The sequence below is a fragment of the Sceloporus occidentalis genome, unplaced genomic scaffold, assembly GCF_023333645.1.
Source record: "Sceloporus occidentalis isolate IW3139 unplaced genomic scaffold, rSceOcc1.0.p SCAF_4, whole genome shotgun sequence".
NCBI classification, from domain to species: domain Eukaryota; kingdom Metazoa; phylum Chordata; class Lepidosauria; order Squamata; family Phrynosomatidae; genus Sceloporus; species Sceloporus occidentalis.
This window is the reverse complement of record NW_028316984.1, coordinates 114,366,507-114,385,971: the sequence shown is the minus strand read 5'-3', so window position 1 is coordinate 114,385,971 and position 19,465 is coordinate 114,366,507. Positions and strand designations below refer to the sequence as shown.

Here is a 19,465-nt window from a genome sequence, read left to right as displayed (position 1 = left end):
TCTTGCGCCACAATAAACTACAATTCCCAGGATCCCCTAGTACTGAGCCAGGGCAGTTAAAGCAATCTCAAACTGGATTATTTCGGTAGTGTGTTTTGGACCAGTGAAAGAGCTGCTTCCAAACTTAAAACAACATAAGGAGATGCAGAACAACCAAGTGACTGCCAAAATGGCTGTAAAGTCAGAACAGAGCTCCCCCTTTTCTTTCTTTCATTTGTTCCACTTTGCATTTAATGTAGTCCAAATTGTTGTTTGAGACTTCTTAGGTGTTAATGAAACGTACCTCATTCTCAACTGTGGCTGGGGAGGTAAGGCACATTGGCAATCAGTCACTCCTGCAGCTAATGAATTAGGGTCACTTCATAGGTTAAAAATGCTGAATTAAATCAATAATTGTTTCAGTTCAATATCAGTACTGAGTAAACAGCCTTCCTTCTCCCACCAAGTGACCCAGATCCAGACCATCATTGGTTCCATGCCGTGATGTTGGGGTTGACAGCTGCTAGTTACCCAGCAGCTTCTGTTGCAGTTTTTTCAGTCTTAGTTGCTCACCTGTCCATGGTTTCTTTTCTGATCTCTCAATCTCTCTACTTCCTTATTTTCGTCTTTGCCTTTAGGTCTCTCATTAGTACTTCTTCCATCCCTCTCAACTGCTGACTACCTGTGTCTACCTTCGGTATCCATCTTCTCATGTCATAGGAATTGACATTGTGTTGAAAATGCAGGAGCTTTTGGAAAGCAAGAGGACTAATGAAGAATACATAGGGAAATATGGACCCCCTCCCCATGGGGGCCAAAATCCGCGTATGCTCAAATTCTATTTACTTCAGTGATGGCACGGCCACATGGCCGCACCACCATTGAAGACAATGGCAATTTGGAGGAGCTGCTTCCTCCTCCTCCTCCTCCTCTCACCCCCACCGCCTCTTTCTTTTCCCTTTCTTTCCCATCCTCCTCCTTCCACCTCACGTTGCACCACGCCTTCCTCTTCCTGCACCCGACTCGCCTCGCCTTCTAAGTGTGTTGTGGGCTGTGCGTACCTTCTCCTCCTTCATTTGCCTCACCTCGTCCTCTTCCTCCTCCCCCCACCTCGTGCCACACCTTCCTCCTATTCTTCCTCGTGCCATGCCGCCTTTTTCCTCCTCTTCCTCATGCTGCGCCTTCCTCCTCTCCCTCCTGGCTTGCTACCCCTTACTCCCCTTTCTCCTCTGCCCCCCCCCCCCCCCGGCTTACCGTCCGCAGATGATAAGTCTGCATATGAGAAGAGCCCACTGTAGTAAAATACAGTAGCAAAATACAATAGCATAATCATATCATAATCAGTGGGCTATGTTAGTCAATATCATGTAGTATTTACTGGTGCTAAATCTTCCCTGTCAGTTTCTAAAAACAACAACAACAATAACAGTTGTTACTGTTTTCTTAAAGTTCTTTCATGCAAGCCATTTTGGAAAACTTTAATTTTGATTTCTATTTTCTTGCTCCCCTCCAGGCTGGGTTACTTCTTAGCTGATGACAAGATTTCTACCTTATCCTTCAATCAAGATTCTCTACAACATGCTTCAGCTTCCATATTTATACAAAATTTGGAATCAGTTTCTTTTTCACAGTTTAATTAAATCTAGTCCAATTTGTTTAGATATAGGGGTTAAAAACATACACTCTTCATTAGTCAGTAAATGTGAAACTGAAAAACAATCATTGCCTTTGCATGATAATGAAAACTTCCTGTATAGAGTAGACAATGAAGATAATCAACAACTGCATATACCAGTTATGGTCAAGGAGGTTGTTAATTTTTTGGCACCACAGAATGGCCAGGTAAGATGGACTTTTATTTTCAGAGTTTATATGTGTATATACCTTTAAAAAGTCATTTTTTTAGTCTTGAAAAAATACAGAGAAATAAAGCTGCTTTGTTTTTGTTTGTTTTTCCTCTTGTTGCTCCCGTGATACTGGATTGACCTGTGATTGCTTTCAGAAATCATGGTTTTGCATGATTAATAATAAGATTAACTATGGAAGATTATGATAAACCCATACCACATGGAAGAGCTTAGCTGGGTGCAGTGTAGTTAGCTGCAGTATTGGAAAAGAGGAATGATGTTTTACCACTATCATTGCCCCATGATACACTGACAGATAGATTTTATGATGTATTTGGTTAAAGTTAGTAACCTATGACCATCAGCAAAAGCCCTTCTACGTGGAGATGAGTTTAATGGAAGTATTTTTTATTTTATTCATTTATTTTTTTACTTGAGCAATATGGAATATGGACATTTAATTGTGGGATTAGAAAAAATATGTTTCCATTTTCGCTCATCTATATACCATAATACAACTGTATCACCTTTCTATAGTTGGACTGCAGCTCCCACCATTTCTTACCATAGAATAACCTAGGGCTGCATGGTTCCCACCAGGAGCCGTGGTGGCGCAATGGTTAAATGCCTGTACTGCAGCCACTCACTCAAAACCATAAGGTTGTGAGTTCAAGACCAGCAAAAGGGCTCAAGCTTGACTCAGGCTTGCATCCTTCTGAGGTCGCTAAAATGAGTACCCAGATTTTGGGGGGCAAACTAAACCGCTTTGACACTGCTTAGGTGATATGAAGCGGTATATAAATGAAGCTTGTTTGTTTGTTTATTGCAGGCTACAAAAGCTGTCGTTTACAAAGATTCATTTATGAAGCAAAATTTGAGACTCCAATTGGCAGAAGGTCACAATAGTTTAGTATCATCTAGACTCATTTGAACACCAATTCTTTCATTGCTGAAAATATTTGTGTTTGTCTTATTCTTGATGGTTCTTAATTGTCTGGTATCTCAGTTTTCAGGTGATGTTGCTTTTATTATTTGAAAATTTACATTTTTTGGTTATTGTTGTTGTATACCTTCAATTAATTTCTGACTTAAGCTGAACCTACCATAATTTTTTCCTGGCAAGATTTCTTCAGAGGTTTGCCATTGCCCTTCTCTGTGGCTGAGAGAGTGTGACTTGCCTTAGGTCATCCAGCATGTTTCCATGACCGAGTAGGGATTTGAACCCTGGTCTCCCAATTTTTTTATTTAGGGAATAATAAAAGGCACTCTGAGCCACTTGACTGGCATAGAGATTAATCTAGTTGTAACCCCAGACGATGAACTTGCTCTTTCTGAAGACATGCAACTTCATTTAGAACAGGTAGCAATCTAGTGTCTGAGACTTGGGAACCAGTCACAGACAAGTCCTCCTTTCTTGCTCCTTTCAGTTTCAGCTGATTGACCCTCATTCAACCCATCTTTGAATACAGACCCTGATCCTAGTTACATGAGTCACCTCAAGGAGCTGCAGCAGCCTCTCTCACCAGAATCCATATACCAGTAACAGAAAACTGAAAGCAGCAAAAAACAAACAGAATTTCTCAGTTTCCTCAACACCAAGCTGCTTAAATTAAAAAGACACAAACTCACTCTTTCTTCTGTTACTCTCTCTCAGATAGACTACCTGTTTTGTGTTCCTGTGTGCTAGCACTGCATCACAGGCTAACTGAGATGGGGAGATGATTGATTTTGCTACCTCTGGAGATGGATAGTACAGGATTTTCCAAAGTACATTTCTTGAGTTGCTTCTCAGCTGTAAATACTAGGGAAGAATATCTCACAGAAGTATCAGAAGTGAGAGCTCAGTGGTGGTCAAATCCCAAACTTCATACTTACCTTATTGCAGTTGATCACTGCAATGACCTAACTATGGAAGGGCAACGAATTTTCAAAATGTAGAATTGATTTGTTAATGACTGAACTTGTAGGTTCAAACTTTCAAATTCCATTCATCTCTTCATTTGTTTTAATGCAATTCAACACAGTGTTCCCCAAACATGGACAGACCCTGTACAATCCCAAAATGGCATTTGGTTATGATTTTTTGTCTTTTTTGGCCAAAGATGTATGGTTCAGAAACATGGTTCAGATGATGTGAGATTGCCATTATTTGAAGTAGATGTTAGCTCTGTCCCCATCCTTGGCACCTACCTGTGGGAGAACTTTCACTGGTTGTAAACAATGTTTTTTCTAGGTAAAGTATCTATCCATTCTTTAGAATCCTCCCCCATCCTTTCTGTACAGTATTCTCTGAAGCACATTGTATGAATGAGTCACCTCCTTTTAAGTTCATTTTCTTTTCAGCAAAGAGCCAGTTGCAATAAATCCACAGAAACTTATATCCTGTAAAACTTGCTATATTAACTAACTGTTATTTTAGGGTATTCTGGTCTGTCAGTTTTTGTACTAGTGAGTCCATAGATGTTGAAAATTTTATTGTGATCTTTTTATAACCATGTCATGGTGGCGGAGCCCAGATAATTCTAAACACATTATACCTACATTAGTACTTCTTGCTCATTTTCATTCCTTTGGAGGGTCTTGTAGTTAAATGACTGCAGGACTCCCCCCCCCCCCCCCGATAACAGACAGTAATGGGAGAAGTAAATAAGTGTAGGAGGGCTGCAAAATAATTGATGAGGTGTAGGCGTGTTGGAGCTGAGAAAGGACTGGCAACTTTGGTCTTAATATGAATAAGACTGTACAATGAGATACTTATACTGAAGACCCTTAACCATTATTTATTTCATCCCCGTCATGAATGTTAACAGAATCTAGTTTCTCTATGGGCCAAACTACATGTGATACTAAGGCTACATTCTTCCACAGATTATCAGAAGGAGGCAGTTTAAGGGATCCTTTAATGATGCTTCTTATGTGAAAGATTTCTCCCATTCCCAGAGCCGCTTTTCCCCCAGGAGGAAGAAAAAATGTAAATACCTTCTCCTTCTAGTAGTTTAGGAACTATTTGTTTATTTATTTATTTATTGCCTTCCAACCCACCAAGACCACTGAAACAAAGTAAAATGGATAAAAACATTTAAAGCATTAAATATATGAATTAAAACATTTAAAAATAAATTTAAACTCCACTTTAATTTTTTTTAAAAAAAGAGACAATCAAAACAGCTGAGACAGTCACCCCTAAATTTAAAGACTGAGGGCTAAGGGAAACTGCATAATCTTTCCTGCCCCCTGGAAACTCCAAAGGTTTGGTGCCAGATTGATTTACTTTATGATGGAGTTCCATAGTGGAACTGCTGCTACAGATAAAGCCCTGTCACCTGTACCCACCATCTAGCTTCATTGGATGGTAACACATGTAGTGGGGCCTCACTTGAGGATCTTAAATTTGGAGTAGACTCATATGTTGGGAGGCATTTTTTCAAATATAATGATCCAAAACCATTTAGGGGTAGTAGGTGAAAACCAGCAGTTTCAATTGACCTCTGAAGTAAATTAGAATCTAGTGCAGTTCTAGTAAGGCTAGTGTTATATAATCTCAGAAATTACAACACTAGTCTGATAGCATTCTTGATCAGCACTGAGTCCACGAGTACCCAAAAGCTGCAGACATGAAATTTTAGAGGGAGTGTAACTCTATCCACAACAAGTTTGTAATCCCAACCCCAGGTGATCTTATCTACTGACCAAAGAACTTCCCTCATGTTTGGATTGAGCCTCAATTTATTCACGCATATCCAGTGCTTCGTTGCATGTAGACAATTATTCAAGAGTTCTACATTCTCATTGGCATTATTTGTAAAAGAGAGATAGGGTTGGCTGTCATCAGCATACCGATGACACCTGACCCAAACTCCTGGTGGCCTCTCCCCTTGTCTTCATATAAGTGCTGAAAAGTGTATTATGTCCAGTGGGATCACCATAGTGTGCCCTTCAAGGAAGAGCTGGAACCATTGTAGAACAGACCTCCCAAATCCCCAGAACAGAAAAGTATCCCAGACATATGCCGTGGGTGATATTATTGAAAGCTGCTGAGAGGTCCAGCAGAACTAACAGGGATACACTCCACAGTACAGTTCCTTGTGTAGGTTATTTGTTAAGGTAACCAGAGTTGTTTCTGATCCACAACCAGGCCTGATTTCAGACTGGAATGGATTCATGTGGTCCATTTTATCCAAGAAGGCCTGGAATTGTACTGCTGACACTTGGGAGTGCATCTACACTGTAAAAATGATGCAGTTTGATACCACTTTAACTGCTATGGCTTCATCCTGCAGAGCCTTGGGATATGTAGTTTTGTGAGGCACTAGCAGTCAAGGCTAAAGACCTTGTAAAACAACAAATCCCAGGATGCCATGGAGCTACAGAAAGTAAACTGCATATTTTCTTTTTACAGCATAGGGGCAGCCTGTATCTAAGCCCATACCTTTAAAAGGAGAGATTAAGAACTGAGCAATAATTATTTAAAATAATAATAATAATAATAATAATAATAATAATAAAATTTATTTATATTTTCCTGCCTCTCCCAGGTGGATCGTGGCGGGATTACAACCCCAAAATAACAATAAGATACAAGAATAAAACATATAATTTTCAAGCATTAAAACAGTTAAAAACAGTACAGTGCGCCTGCATCTTACATGGGTGCTCTTACGGCTTGAAAACCACGCGGGGAGGAAGGGGTGGTGCGTCCCATAGGGATGAATGGGCTGTGCACCTGTGGGGTGCGTGCCTGTTTTACACAAGGGAGTCCAGAACGGATCCCCGTGTAAACAAAGGACGCACTGTACAGTCAAACGATTATAAGATATAGTATTCTGATCCTGAATGGAAGAGTGAATGATGTCTTTAAAGAAGATTGGGTGGATAGGCTTGCTGGAAGAGATCCATCTTAACTGCCCTCTTGAAACCCTCCAAGGAGGTAATAAGATGGATCTCTTCCGGGAGGTTGTTCCATAGTTTAGGAGCCACTGAAGTAAAGGTTCTTTGAGAAGTTGAAACCAATCTGGTTGGATGTACTTCTAACAGATTTTTCCCAGAAGTTCTGAGAGTGCGGAGTGGATTATACAGGGAGAGGCATTCCTTTAAGTAACTCGGGCCCAAGCCATGTAGGGCTTTATAACAAACACCTTGTATTGATCCCGGAAGCTAATAGGTAGCCAATGAAGATCTTTCAAAATAGATGTTATATGGTCAAATTTCGAAGAACCAGTGACCAATCTGGCTGCTGCATTTTGTAGTAATTGAAGCTTCTGAACTTGGTAGAAGGGTAGTCCCATATAGAACGCATTACAGAAATCAAGGCGAGAGATTACCAGTGCATGTACCACTGCTTCAAGGTCCTGAAGTTGGTACCAAGCACTCCTGGCTGTCGCATCTACTTGAGATGACAATTGTAGCGATGAGTCCAGGAGTACTCCCAAACTGCGAACTTCGTCCTTTAGGGGAAGTGTGATCCCATCCAGGGCAGGTTGACTAATTTCCTTCCCAGGACTTAGAGAACCTATTGCTAGTACCTCTGTTTTCTCTGGATTCAACCTGAGCTTGCTTTCCCTCATCCAGCCCATTACTGACCCTAGAAGGTGTCCAGAGGAGAGATGCCGTCCCTAGTCACTGCAGCAGTCAGAGACATAGAGAAATAAATTTGGGTGTCATCAGCATACTGATAACACCGCGCCCTATGTCTCCGGATGATCTCTCCCAGCAGCTTCATGTAAATGTTAAATAGCTTAAGGAAGTCCAGTGAAACTTTCTTGAGCCACAGTCTTACAGTTGCCTCTTTGGAAGCGATTGGAACACAATGGTGTTTCAGAGAAGGCAGTTTCCACCAACCAATTGGTCAGCCCTCTTCTGACAGCTCTAGTCAGTCAGGATGGACATGAATCTAACCGACAAGAGGTGGGCCTTACTTCTTCAAATAATTTGCTAACATCATTGTGTTAAACAAATTGAAGATTCTTGATGTCACTGGAAGGGAATAGCTCAAGAATCTTCCTCCTGCTGTTTTTCCAGAGAAGACTTCTATCTTGGCCTCCTTTCTTTGTACTCAGAGTCAGATTCTCTAGCTGTCATCTTCAAAATAGTTTTTACCACCACTCTTGTCACATTCCTTTCTGCTGAAGGAGAGTTTGCAGCTTCTACCAAGGACCAGAACAGCAAGGTACTAGGTCTGCCTGCTGAGAGCCATGCTGGGTATGCACCAGATCTCATTTTCCTATGATACTGAGTTTGCTTGCTGCTATCACTATGTATCACATAACAAATGGTAGTATTTCAGAAGCCTATTTAAGGCGCTATATTATAATAGAAAGATGTAATGCTTTTTGGTGACTCAGCTTGTAAATGACACTGTGTACACTTTCCTTCTGCGTTACACTACTAGTTTTTGTACTTCTTTGGAAAAACTAGTCACAAAAGTATATTAATATCCACAAAAGCTCATATAAAAAACATCTTAAAGGTGATGCCACATTTCTTTTACTTTTCTTTTCACTTTCCTCCCTCCCTTCCTCCCTCTTTTTAAACTTCGAATGAGACACTGGCCCCAGAAGTAGTGATAGAAATAACTAGTTATATATTGGCTAATTTTATAAATACTTCAGTATTGGCTTGCTTATAACAAGTCATATTTCCAGTTACCTTTTGTACCAGGCAGTACCAATTCATTAAGCTTGTTTTATGAGCTATCATGTGAACTGTCCTTACTGGGAAAAAAATCTAGAATTAAAATAGTTCAGTACTTGAAAATACTTGTGGTATTCTGCATAGGTAAAGTGAAAATATGATAATTTTGGATTAGGAATGTACTCATAAAGAATATTCACAAATATTCTTTTTCTTCAGAACAGCATTTTGGCACATAAAAGCTTGCATGAAAAATTATAATTTACTGCAGGATATTTAGTACTCCATCCTAGTAGAAAGCACAAATGTGCTTTTTCCCATTATTAGAAAGAGCGCTTTTTTCAGCCAGATGCCCCCCAACCTCATTGAAAAATATGCAGAAACTCTTACAGTCTCACCAGCAAGGAGAAACTGTTAAAAGTTTCCATTCTAGTGAAGTATATGTGAAGATTTGTAACTCTGTTTAGGAGTCAATATTTGTACTTCTATTCAGGAGTCAATGCAGTAAAATTATGAGTGAATCATGAGACAAACATCTCATGAACTAAAAAATATATAAAAATGCATGAGATTAAAAAAAAAACCCACATTGCATCATATCCAGTGTTTAAAGTAAGCAAATTTTGTACACCGATCCCACAGGTAGAGTCAGAAGGCATTATTTTTAATGTGTAGTCAAAGGCTTTCATATTTTTTGCGGGTTTTTCGGGCTATGTGGCCATGTCCTAGAAGAGTTTATTTCTGACATTTTGCCAGCATCTGTGGCTGGCATCTTCAGAGAATGCTGACCTGGAAGCGAGTGGGGAATTATTTTTGCTTATCTTCCCTATACCTCCAAGAATCTACTCTGCAGACCAGGGAGCCCTGTGTAGTTTCATGCGAGGTGACACCGGAGGCTACACGGAGAAAAAGGAAAAGGGAACTATTGGTCCCCTTTCCTTCAGAGAAGTGGGTGTTTCTGCTGGATACTCGTTCATTCCAACAATGAAATGGCCACTTGCTTTTTGCCTATGATCAACTGTGGATCCAGTGTAGTGTAGTTGTGTACCTTCTTAATTGGCTTTTACTTTTCTTGCCTAAATTCTACTGTTAGTCCCAGCTAGAGTAGACTTGTTGAATCAATGATAACTTGGTAAGTAAACACATGAAAGGCCCATTGATTCAGTGGGTCTGCTCTAGTTGGGACTAGCAATAGGAGTTCCAAGTTCTCAAAGTTTCTTTCTCAACTGAAATTAGAAGATGCATTTTCCCCTAGTTTTTAAAATTATTATTTGAATCTCTCCTCCACAAAGCAGTATACTTTATACAAAAACTATGATAAAATATGATGAACTGTAAAATAAAAAATTATCATGTCATAAACATTATCTTATACAGTAGATGGTAAAATATACATAAAATATGACAAGATATTCCAGAAATACCTTGTATACAAACACACACACACACACCAGATGGCTTGAGGAGCACTGCCCTACATCTTTTAAGTCTATACTAGCTTTTGCAACAACAACAAAATATATCAAGAATACATAAGGATGTTAAATAATATTTTATATATGTTTTATAGTACTACTTATATATATATATACACACACACACACACCTCTTACCCTTTGGCAATAGAGAGACAGGCAACAAGGTCTCTTGCAGATTTCTTTAATCTAACTCCCATTATACCTGATGTTTGGCCATGGAACTGGGGCTTATGCGAGTTTTAGGCCAATTATGTCTGGACATCTCCTGCCTGTTTATATTTGTTTAACTGCTGTCAAGTTGACTTTGACCTATGGTGACCCTATGAATGAGAGACCTCCAAGTCATCTTGTCATCAATAGACGTGTGAACATCTTTCAGACTTAGAGCTGTGGCTTCCTTGATTGAGTCCATCCATCTGTAATGCAGTCTTGGAGAAGAACTAGATTCTGTTTCTGTAGCTTGAAGCAGCTGTATTGGTATGCCATCTCTTCTTGTCATTTATTTCTCCCAACTTCTCTGAGTGTAGCTTTCACTTTGCTTTCACTTTGCTTTCTGTAGTTTGAAATGGTTCTTCTTTGAAAGAATCTGTCACCCTTTCATTTCTTTTATATAGTTCTTCAATGTAGTATTTCCATCCTGTTTTTATTTCCACTTGGTCATGCAATGTGTTCCCCTGCTGGTCATAGAGCATTCCCATTCTGGATATAAATTTCCCTTTGATTTCTTAGATCTTATGGAAGAGTTCTGTTCCTCCTTTATTGGTCATATTCTATTTCTCTGCATTTGCTATTATGGAATTAGCTATTATAGTAGTTCTCCTTGTCCCTGTGCACAAGTTGATGAATGGTTGTACTCAGAGTTCTAACACTCTTTGTATCACCTTTTTCTTTTTTATTGTTTGTCCTTAATTGCTTGAAGAGTTTCATCTGTCATTCATTGAGTCTTCTCTTTCTTTTTGTTTAATAATAATAATAATAATAATAATAATTTGTTTTATTTATATACCGCTATTCCAAAGATCATAGCGGTGAACAGCAAGTAAGCTAATTAGCAGGTATGCTAATTTGCCCCCAACAGTCTGGGTACTCATTTTAGCGACCTCGGAAGGATGCAAGCCTGAGTCGAGCTTGGGCCCTTTTGCTGGTCTTGAACTCGCAACCTTGTGGTTTCGAGTGAATGGCTGCAGTACAGGCATTTAACCACTGCGCCACCAGGGCAGTGTTTGCAGATAGTGTCTCTTTGTTGTCATTCTTTGCTGACAATGGATAGTGTCTTTTAGATAGTGTCATTCTGCCCCAGCAAAGTCCCTGATTTCAGTTCATAATTTTTATGGTTGTTGGCAATTAGTCTTAATAGTGCAAATCTTTTTTTTAAACAAACATTCTTTAAATTCTATATGAATATTCTTCAGGTTGTTTTTTGGCACAGTTATTGATCTGGTGTTCTTCTTTAGCTTTAGTCTAATTTCTGATATTAGCTGTTTCTGATCTGTGCCACAATCTGTTCCTGGTCTTGTTTTTGCAGAGAGAATGGAGCTTCTCCATCTTCTGCTTCCAATTATGTAGTCTAATTCATTTCTAAATTGGTGATGTTAATAATAATAATAATAATAATAATAATAATAATAATAGTTTATTTATATTTCCCGCCTCTCCCTGCGGATCGAGGCGGGCTTACAACAATAAAAATGGAACACCAATTTCCATATATAAAATACATCTTAAAATCAAGACAGCACATTAAAATCCATATATCAACATATCATTCACTTACTCAGAGTGGGATGTCCCATCAGTTTTATAAAAGATCAGGGGGATAAGCCCACCGGAAAAGGTCCGTTTTAATCACTTTCTTAAAAACTTCTAGAGTAGTAATCAGTCGGATCTCTACCGGTAAAGCATTCCACAGTTTAGGGGCCATGACAGTAAATGCTTTGTGGGAAGTTGACAATAATCTGGTATTTGGATAATCCAAAAGATTCTTCCCAGATATTCTGAGAGTGCGGGACAGATTATGTCACCATCTGGATAAAACATTTCCTGTAAAAATAACAAGTATGTAACGAAGAAGAAAGTGTTCAAGAAAACTAAACTTCATATAGAAACAGCATCATGGTGACAATGTTCACAATTTTTTGTCATCTTTTGGTACAGCCAAAAATGTTCCTTTTTTCCTAGTAACACGGGCCCAAGTCATATAGGGCTTTAAAGGTTATGACCAATACTTTGTACTGTGCCCGAAAGCTGATTGGCAACCAGTGAAGGGATTTTAATACAGGTGTTATATGGTCAGATCTAAGTGTTCCGGTGACCAATCTAGCAGCCGCATTTTGAACCAATTGAAGCTTCTGAACTTGGTACAAAGGTAGCCCCATGTAGAGTGTGTTGCAGAAATCAAGACGAGAGATTACCAGTGCAAATACCACTGCTTCAAGATCCTTTCGGTCCAGGTAGGGACGCAGTTGGCATATCAGCCGAAGCTGATGCCAGACGCTTTTGGCCATCGCATCTACCTGAGATGATAATTGTAGAGATGGATCCAAAAGTACCCCAAACTGCGTACTTCGTCCTTTAGAGGAAGTGTGATCCCGTCCAGGATAGGTTGATAAATCTCCATCCCTGGACTTGGGGAACCTATCGCTAGTACCTCCGTTTTCCCTGGATTCAACTTGAGTTTGTTTTCCCTCATCCAGCCCATTACCAACCCAAGGCAGGCATCCAGAGGAGAGATGCCATCCTTAGTCACTGCATCAATCAGAGACGTAGAGAAGTGTATTTGGGTGTCATCAGCATACTGATAACACTGTGCCCCATGTTTCCAGATGATCTCTTCCAGTAGTTTCATGTTAAACAGTGTGGGGGACAGAATGTCGCCTTGAGGGGACACCAGATGTCGGCTCTCTTTTTGCAGAGCAGCTGCCCCCCAGCTCCACCATCTGGAATCTATCCGAGAGGTAGGATCGGAACAGTGCCCCGGATACCTAACTCCCTCAGGCGTTCCAGAAGGATACCATGGTCGATGGTATCGAAAGCCGCTGAGATGTCCAAGAGCACCAACAAGGTCACACTTCCCCTGTCGATGCCCAGACAGAGATCATTGACTAAGGCGACCATGGCCGTCTCAACTCCGTGTCCCGCCCTGAAGCTGGTTTGAAATGGATCCAGATAATCTGCTTCATCCAAGACAGCTTGGAGTTGGAGGGCGACTGCCCTCTCGATCACTTTGCCCAAAAATGGTATGAGGGAGACTGGTCTGTAGTTGTTTCTCAGCAGGGGATCTAGAGAGGGTTTCTTTAAAAGCGGTTTCACTATTGCTTCTTTTAGTTTTGTTGGAAATACTCCCTCCTTTAGGGATGCATTAATTATAAGATGTAATAAAGTTTTTGTTGCATCCCCTCCCTGAACAGTCAGCCACGATGGGTAAGGATCAAGAGAGCATGTCATCCTCCTTATGCTTCCAAGGAGCTTGTCCACTTCATCAGTAGTTACAAACTCAAAATGATCCAATCTAACAGTCAGCGGAGTCACTGGACACCTCTCTCACTGTTTCTGTTATAATGTCCACGTCTAGATCAGCCTTTATCTGAGAGATTTTATCAGCAAAGAAGTCATTAAAAGCATCACAGCAGGCTGTAGTTGGTTCTAATAACGGGTTCAGGGTGGGAGGCAGTTGAGTTAGCTCTCTAACCACCCTGAACAGCTCTGCTGGATGGGACTCCACTGATGCAATACGTGCAGCATAGAACAAATTCTTTGCTGCATTGATTGCCACTCCATAAGATCTCAGCAAGTCCTCATGGTGTGTCTTGTTAGATATACGCTGATGTTTCCTCCAACAGCACTCTAGTCGTTGTGCAGCCTGCTTAATTTGGCGAAGATTTTCTGTGTACCACGTTTTTTTATTTCAAGCGGGTTGGAAAGGACGCTCAGGAGCGATAGTGTCAAAAGCCTTGGTAGGGTCGTAATCCCAGGTATCAACCAAGGCTTTGACTGAATCGCCATCATTCCCAGTCATAAATCCCTCTAGAGCTTCCTGGAACCTTTTGGGTTCCATCAGCTTTCGAGAGTGGACCATTTTAATAGGTCCTCCACCCCCGAGAGGTGTATTGAGAATAGCCTTCAGTCCTACCTTGACGAGGAAATGATCCGTCCATGACAGGGCAGAGATCTGATTAACCTCATGTATATAATCAGATGATGTTCATGCATACAATCATCTCATTGGTTTCTAGAAGAATGTGTTTGCAATGAACAAACAGGTGGCCTTGCAAAATTCAATCAGTTACTTTCCTACTTAATTTCTTGAATTTAGGCAGATTTTCCTGCAAGCTTTCATTCTTCTCTGATTCCTGCTTTTCCTTTCCAATCACCCAATATTAACAGCAAGACCTGTTTTGGTGTGTGATTTCCTGATGGATTTCAGCATAGAATTTTTCAAATTCCTCTTTCTTTGTAGTTGGAGCTTAAACTTGGATGATGGTTTCATTGATAGGTGCTTATGCCTATTGTAATTTATTATACCTGTTGTAATATACCAGTTGTAATATCTGACTGCTTATATTTATTGTAATATCTTCAAAAATAAAATATGTGAGCAGGAACATTTAATAGAGCACTTTAACCTAAAACTTTGCTTTTACTTTCTTTTTCAGATAAAAGTTAGCTCTAGCGTATATTAGTCATGCTTGATCCTTCATAAGCAATACACATGTTTTCATGTTGTCAAAAGCCAAAAGGAAATAACAGGGAGTGAAATTAACAGAATACTGTTGAATTTTTTCCTGCCACAACAGGCTACTAATGTCACCATCTGGATAAAACATTTTCTGTGAAAATAACAGGTATGTAAGGAAGAAGAAAGTGTTCAAGAAAACTAAACTTCATATAGAAACAGCATCATGGTGACAATGTTCACAATTTTTTGTCATCTTTTGGTACAGCCAAAAATGTCCCTTTTTTCCTAGTAACTATTAGCACCTTGTATGCAAATGTTTACATAGTTTACATTGCCTTCAGGTGTCTTTACCCACCCTCCCTGCTGCCAGGATAGTGTATTAAATCTCATTAGCAGCATAAATGTTGTGATATTACTTCATTAACTGCATATTCCCTAATGGGGTCAGCTTATTTATCTGATTAAATCAGGAAGGAGATTGCAATAGCTGCCACCAGAGGTCAAAAATAAAATAAAAACAGCAACTACATATATTATATGTTATTATTGTTGTTGTTATGTATAAAAAGGAAAAATGATAGGGGAAATCTAGTGGCACCTTGAAGATTAGCATAGTTTTGTAGCTGTGGAAGTAGAATTAGAGTGCAGTGGCATAAAGAAAGAAACAGATTGTGACTCTGATCATAATTTATAAAGAGCTATGTAAAATGGTATAGGTCAGTCAAGCAGCTAGGTTGTTAGTCTTGAACTGTCAAAGCAGTACATTCTATCCGAAAGGTAGTTCTGTTGAAGTAAGAGATGTTATATTTGTAACTGTGTTGAGATTTTGTTGTTGTGTGTCTTCAAGTTGTTTTCTGTTTATGGTGACCCTAAGGTGAACCTATCATGGGAGTGTCTTGGCAAGATTTGTTCAAGGCAGGAGGCAGCCATTGTGATCTCTTCCGACTCTGTGATTTACAATGGGTTTGTCTTTACCTTCTGAGGCAGAGAGGGTGTGACTTGCTCAAGGTCACCCAGAGGGTTTCCATGGCTGAGTGAGGATTCAAACCCTAGTCTTCAGAGTCATCGTCCAGTGCTCAAACCACTACACTATGCTGGTTCTATCAAACTGTTTTGAGAACCAATGAATTAATGCAGCAGTTCTTAGCCTGTGGTCTGCAGACCCCTGGGGGCTGTGATGCCCTCACATGGGGGCCATGAAAGAAAGAAAGAAAGAAAGAAAGAAAGAAAGAAAGAAAGAGTCCTTAGCAAACTGATTGATGAAGATACTGAGAGCCCACCTCCCAATGACTTAACAACTTTTCTCTGTTGATCTCTACCCCCAGTTGTGGAGATGGTATCCAATCAAGGGCATGGAGGAAGATAGTACCTATGCCTTGGCCTTCTGTGACAGTGTGGCCTCAACCCCCTGCCACCCCTGAGGCACTTGGCAGTGGGCAATGAAAAAAGTGGCAGTGGAGCCTGTTTTCATAGCCTTTCTTTCTCAGGAGCAGGTGCGGTATACTAAGTCTACCTCCTTCATACGCCTTGCATTTCTCCTCAATTCCCAGGTGACATGTAAAGTGCAGGTACAGGAGCAGAGTTCAACATTCTCGTTGTGAAGGGGGTGAGGGGAGTCAGGTGGGTCAAAAAGAGAAAGGAATGAAAAGAGAGGGTGAACTTTGGATTTGGGAGAGGGAAGCAGGGTGGGAAGAACCAGTGTCGGCCAGGCAGGAAAATAACCATAGGCTCTCCCTAATCCCCAAACTTTCATAACCTTTCAGATGATATGTGGCTCAGTGGTACAGCCCTGGTGCATGTACAGCTCGGCTTGCTGCCTTCTCTTCCAACTCACAGTCATGCTGATATTTTTCTCTCACTGTTATCTCTCTCCCACTGCATTTTCTTCTCCCTCCCCCATAAAAATACTACTTTATTGTGTCCTACTGCTTTAGGAATCGGGCAAGGATGTGGTTGTGCTGTTCAGAACTTGCTTTGGGTACTGCATGTTGCTTGGTGCCCAGGCTATGTGTGTGATGGCTCTCAGGCCATGCAAGCACAAGGGGCTATGTGCTAGAAAAAGTTGTGTGGGAGTTGAGGGGAGGTCAAGGTAGGGCCGCCTGACTTTTGGAAGAGTCACAGGTCATTTTGCCTTTGCTGAAACAGGCTAAGACTGCAATTCCTCTTCTGCTTACTTGGGAGTAAATCATTTGTAATCAGAGGAATTTATTTTGGATTAACTATGTTGAGGTGGTCACATTGCAAGAGGGCTGGCTTATAACAATGCTGGTGAATAAAATGCAACACTAGCCTTCTCATTAATTAATTAAAATAAATGATATTAAGCTATTGTTCGATGTCGAAGTATGATGATGGTGATGAAGATTATTATTATTATTATTTTAAATGTCTATGGAATCATTCTAGTAAAAATATAATAGAAGTGTGTGCTTATTTTATTTCTCCCTTCTCTCCAAATTTGAAGACCCCCTGATGAGCAATTTTAAATCGATATTTGATGCATTTTAGGGTTTTAAATCTTGAGTTAAGACTTGGTGGTCTGCAACAAAAAATATATTTAAAGAGGGTTCTTGGAAAAGAAAACGCTAACTATTAAATTAGTGTGTATATATTATTTCAAGAAATTATACCTTTGTTAATGGATTGGAATTTATGAATATATCCCATTTATGATTTTTTCCATTTCCAGTCTTCCTTCAGTTTTATTTTTGTTCCAAAATCTGTCTGAAGGTCAAGTTTTAGTTTATATCATACATGACCAGAATGGATTTCTCCCGAACCATCAAATAAAGAATAATAATAGAACAACGATCAATATAATAGAGTATTACGAACTTCATATTGAACAAAAAATTGGCAATAGTCATGGTGGACATGGAGAAGGCATTCGATAATGTTAGCTGGATATTCCTTTTAAAAATATTAGAAATAATGAATATGGGAGAAGAATTTCTATCTTGGATAGAGGCCATTTATAGAGCTCAAAAGGCCCAACTTATAGTAAATCAAGAAAGATCAGAGTTTATAAGAATCGAGAAGAGCATCAGATAGGGGTGTCCATTATCACCACTTCTATTTTTGTTAATTCTAGAAATTCTGAATAATAGGATAAGAGAAAGTTCAAATATAAAAGCTGTCAAAATAAAAGGTGGAAATTAAGTGCTTTTGCAGACAACCTAATCTGTTTTGTAGAAGACCCACAAAACAGTATGGAATACCTACTTTTAGAGATAACTGAATTTGGTCAACATGCTGGTTTCAAAATAAATCAAGAAAAAACATTTATGATTCTTAAAAACATGAATAAATTAGAAGAAAAGGAAATACAAAGGAAAACAGGATTTAAAACAGAAAATAAAGCAAAGTATTTAGGAGTAATAATAATGAAAAGAAACATTGACACATTTACAAATAACTACGAGAAGTTTTGGAAAGAAATAAAAAAATGATTTAAAGAGGTGGTCCAGTCTAACCTTATCATTAATGGGAAGAGCCTCCATTATTAAGATGAATGTACTACTTAGGATTATATTTTTATTTCAAAATTTACCTATAATTTCTAAAGAAAAATACTTGGAAAATTGGCAAAAAGAACTATCAAAGTTTCTCTGGCGAGGGACAAAAGCCAGAATCAAACGGAAATTATTGACTGATGATAAAAACAGGGAAGGGTGGTCTCTCCCAAATCGCAAACTATATTATCAAGCATCATGTTTAAACTGGTTAGAAGAATGGGTGAAATTAGACAATGATCGTTTACTTTGTTTAGAAGGTGATAATATGCGTTATGGCTACCACGGTTATATGTAGTATGACAAAGCCAAAGTTGACAAAAATTTTGAACACCACTTTATTTGTCGTTCTTTATTTAAGATGTGGACTAAAACAAAAAGGCAATTCTATAAAGAAATTCCAGGATGGAACTCATCACAGGACGCTTTTTTATATAGAACCAGAAATAATAGAGAACAATGGTTGAAATATAAAGAATTGTTATCAATTGAAGAAAACAGTGAATATAAAATGAAACCTATAGATCAATTACAAAAAGAAAAGCCAAAAGTAAACTGGTTCTTATACAATCAGCTAATTACCGGGCTTAGACAAGATAAAACAGAAAAAGGAATAATTGAAACGAGAAATGAATTAGACAAAATTTTCTTTGATAAGAACAGTCCTCGCCTAGCAAATTTTTACAAATTATTAAAGAATTGAGATTTAGAATCTGAAGTGGTTAAACACACAATGATACAATGGGCATGCGATATAGGAAGAACTATTGATCTTGACTCCTGGGAAAAATCTTGGCAAATTACAAATAAATTTACACTATGCCAGAATCTAAAACAGAACTATTTTAAAATGTTTTATCGTTGGTATATGACATCAACCTAGATAAACAAAATATACAAAACGGGAACAAAAAAATGTTGAAGTGTGGGATACAGGAAGGAAACTTCTATCACTGCTGGTGGAAGTGTAATAAAGCAAAAGAATATTGGAAATCGATACATGAAATTATGACTGATATCTTACAGATAATAATACCTCTAATTCCTGAGTTCTTTTTGCTTGAAATGATAGAGAGAGAAAAAATGATACAAATACTTACAATAGAAATGTTGACAAAATTATACATGGTTACTTCAGCAAGAATCCTTTACACTATGTATTGGAAAAAATCTCAAATTCCATCTACAGAGGAATGGTTATTGAAAGTAAGAGAAAATATGGATATGGACATACATCATTAATGAAAATTGAATCCTCAAAAGATATTATACAAGATTGGGATTGTGTAAAAGAATTTTGTAAGAAACAAGAATGGACCTTTAATGTAATATAATTAGCAAACT

General features: G+C 38.9%; 1 protein-coding gene across 1 annotated transcript in view; it reads left to right on the top strand.

Annotated features, from left to right (window-relative positions):
* Positions 1-19,465, top strand: part of METTL15 (methyltransferase 15, mitochondrial 12S rRNA N4-cytidine) — a 115,540-nt gene that overhangs the window by 1,595 nt on the left and 94,480 nt on the right. Inside the window, exon 2 of the mRNA XM_089521313.1 lies at positions 1,493-1,821. Coding sequence (XP_089377439.1) covers positions 1,513-1,821 — 309 coding nt within the window. The 5' untranslated portion in view covers positions 1,493-1,512. The remainder of the gene's footprint in view (positions 1-1,492; positions 1,822-19,465) is intronic.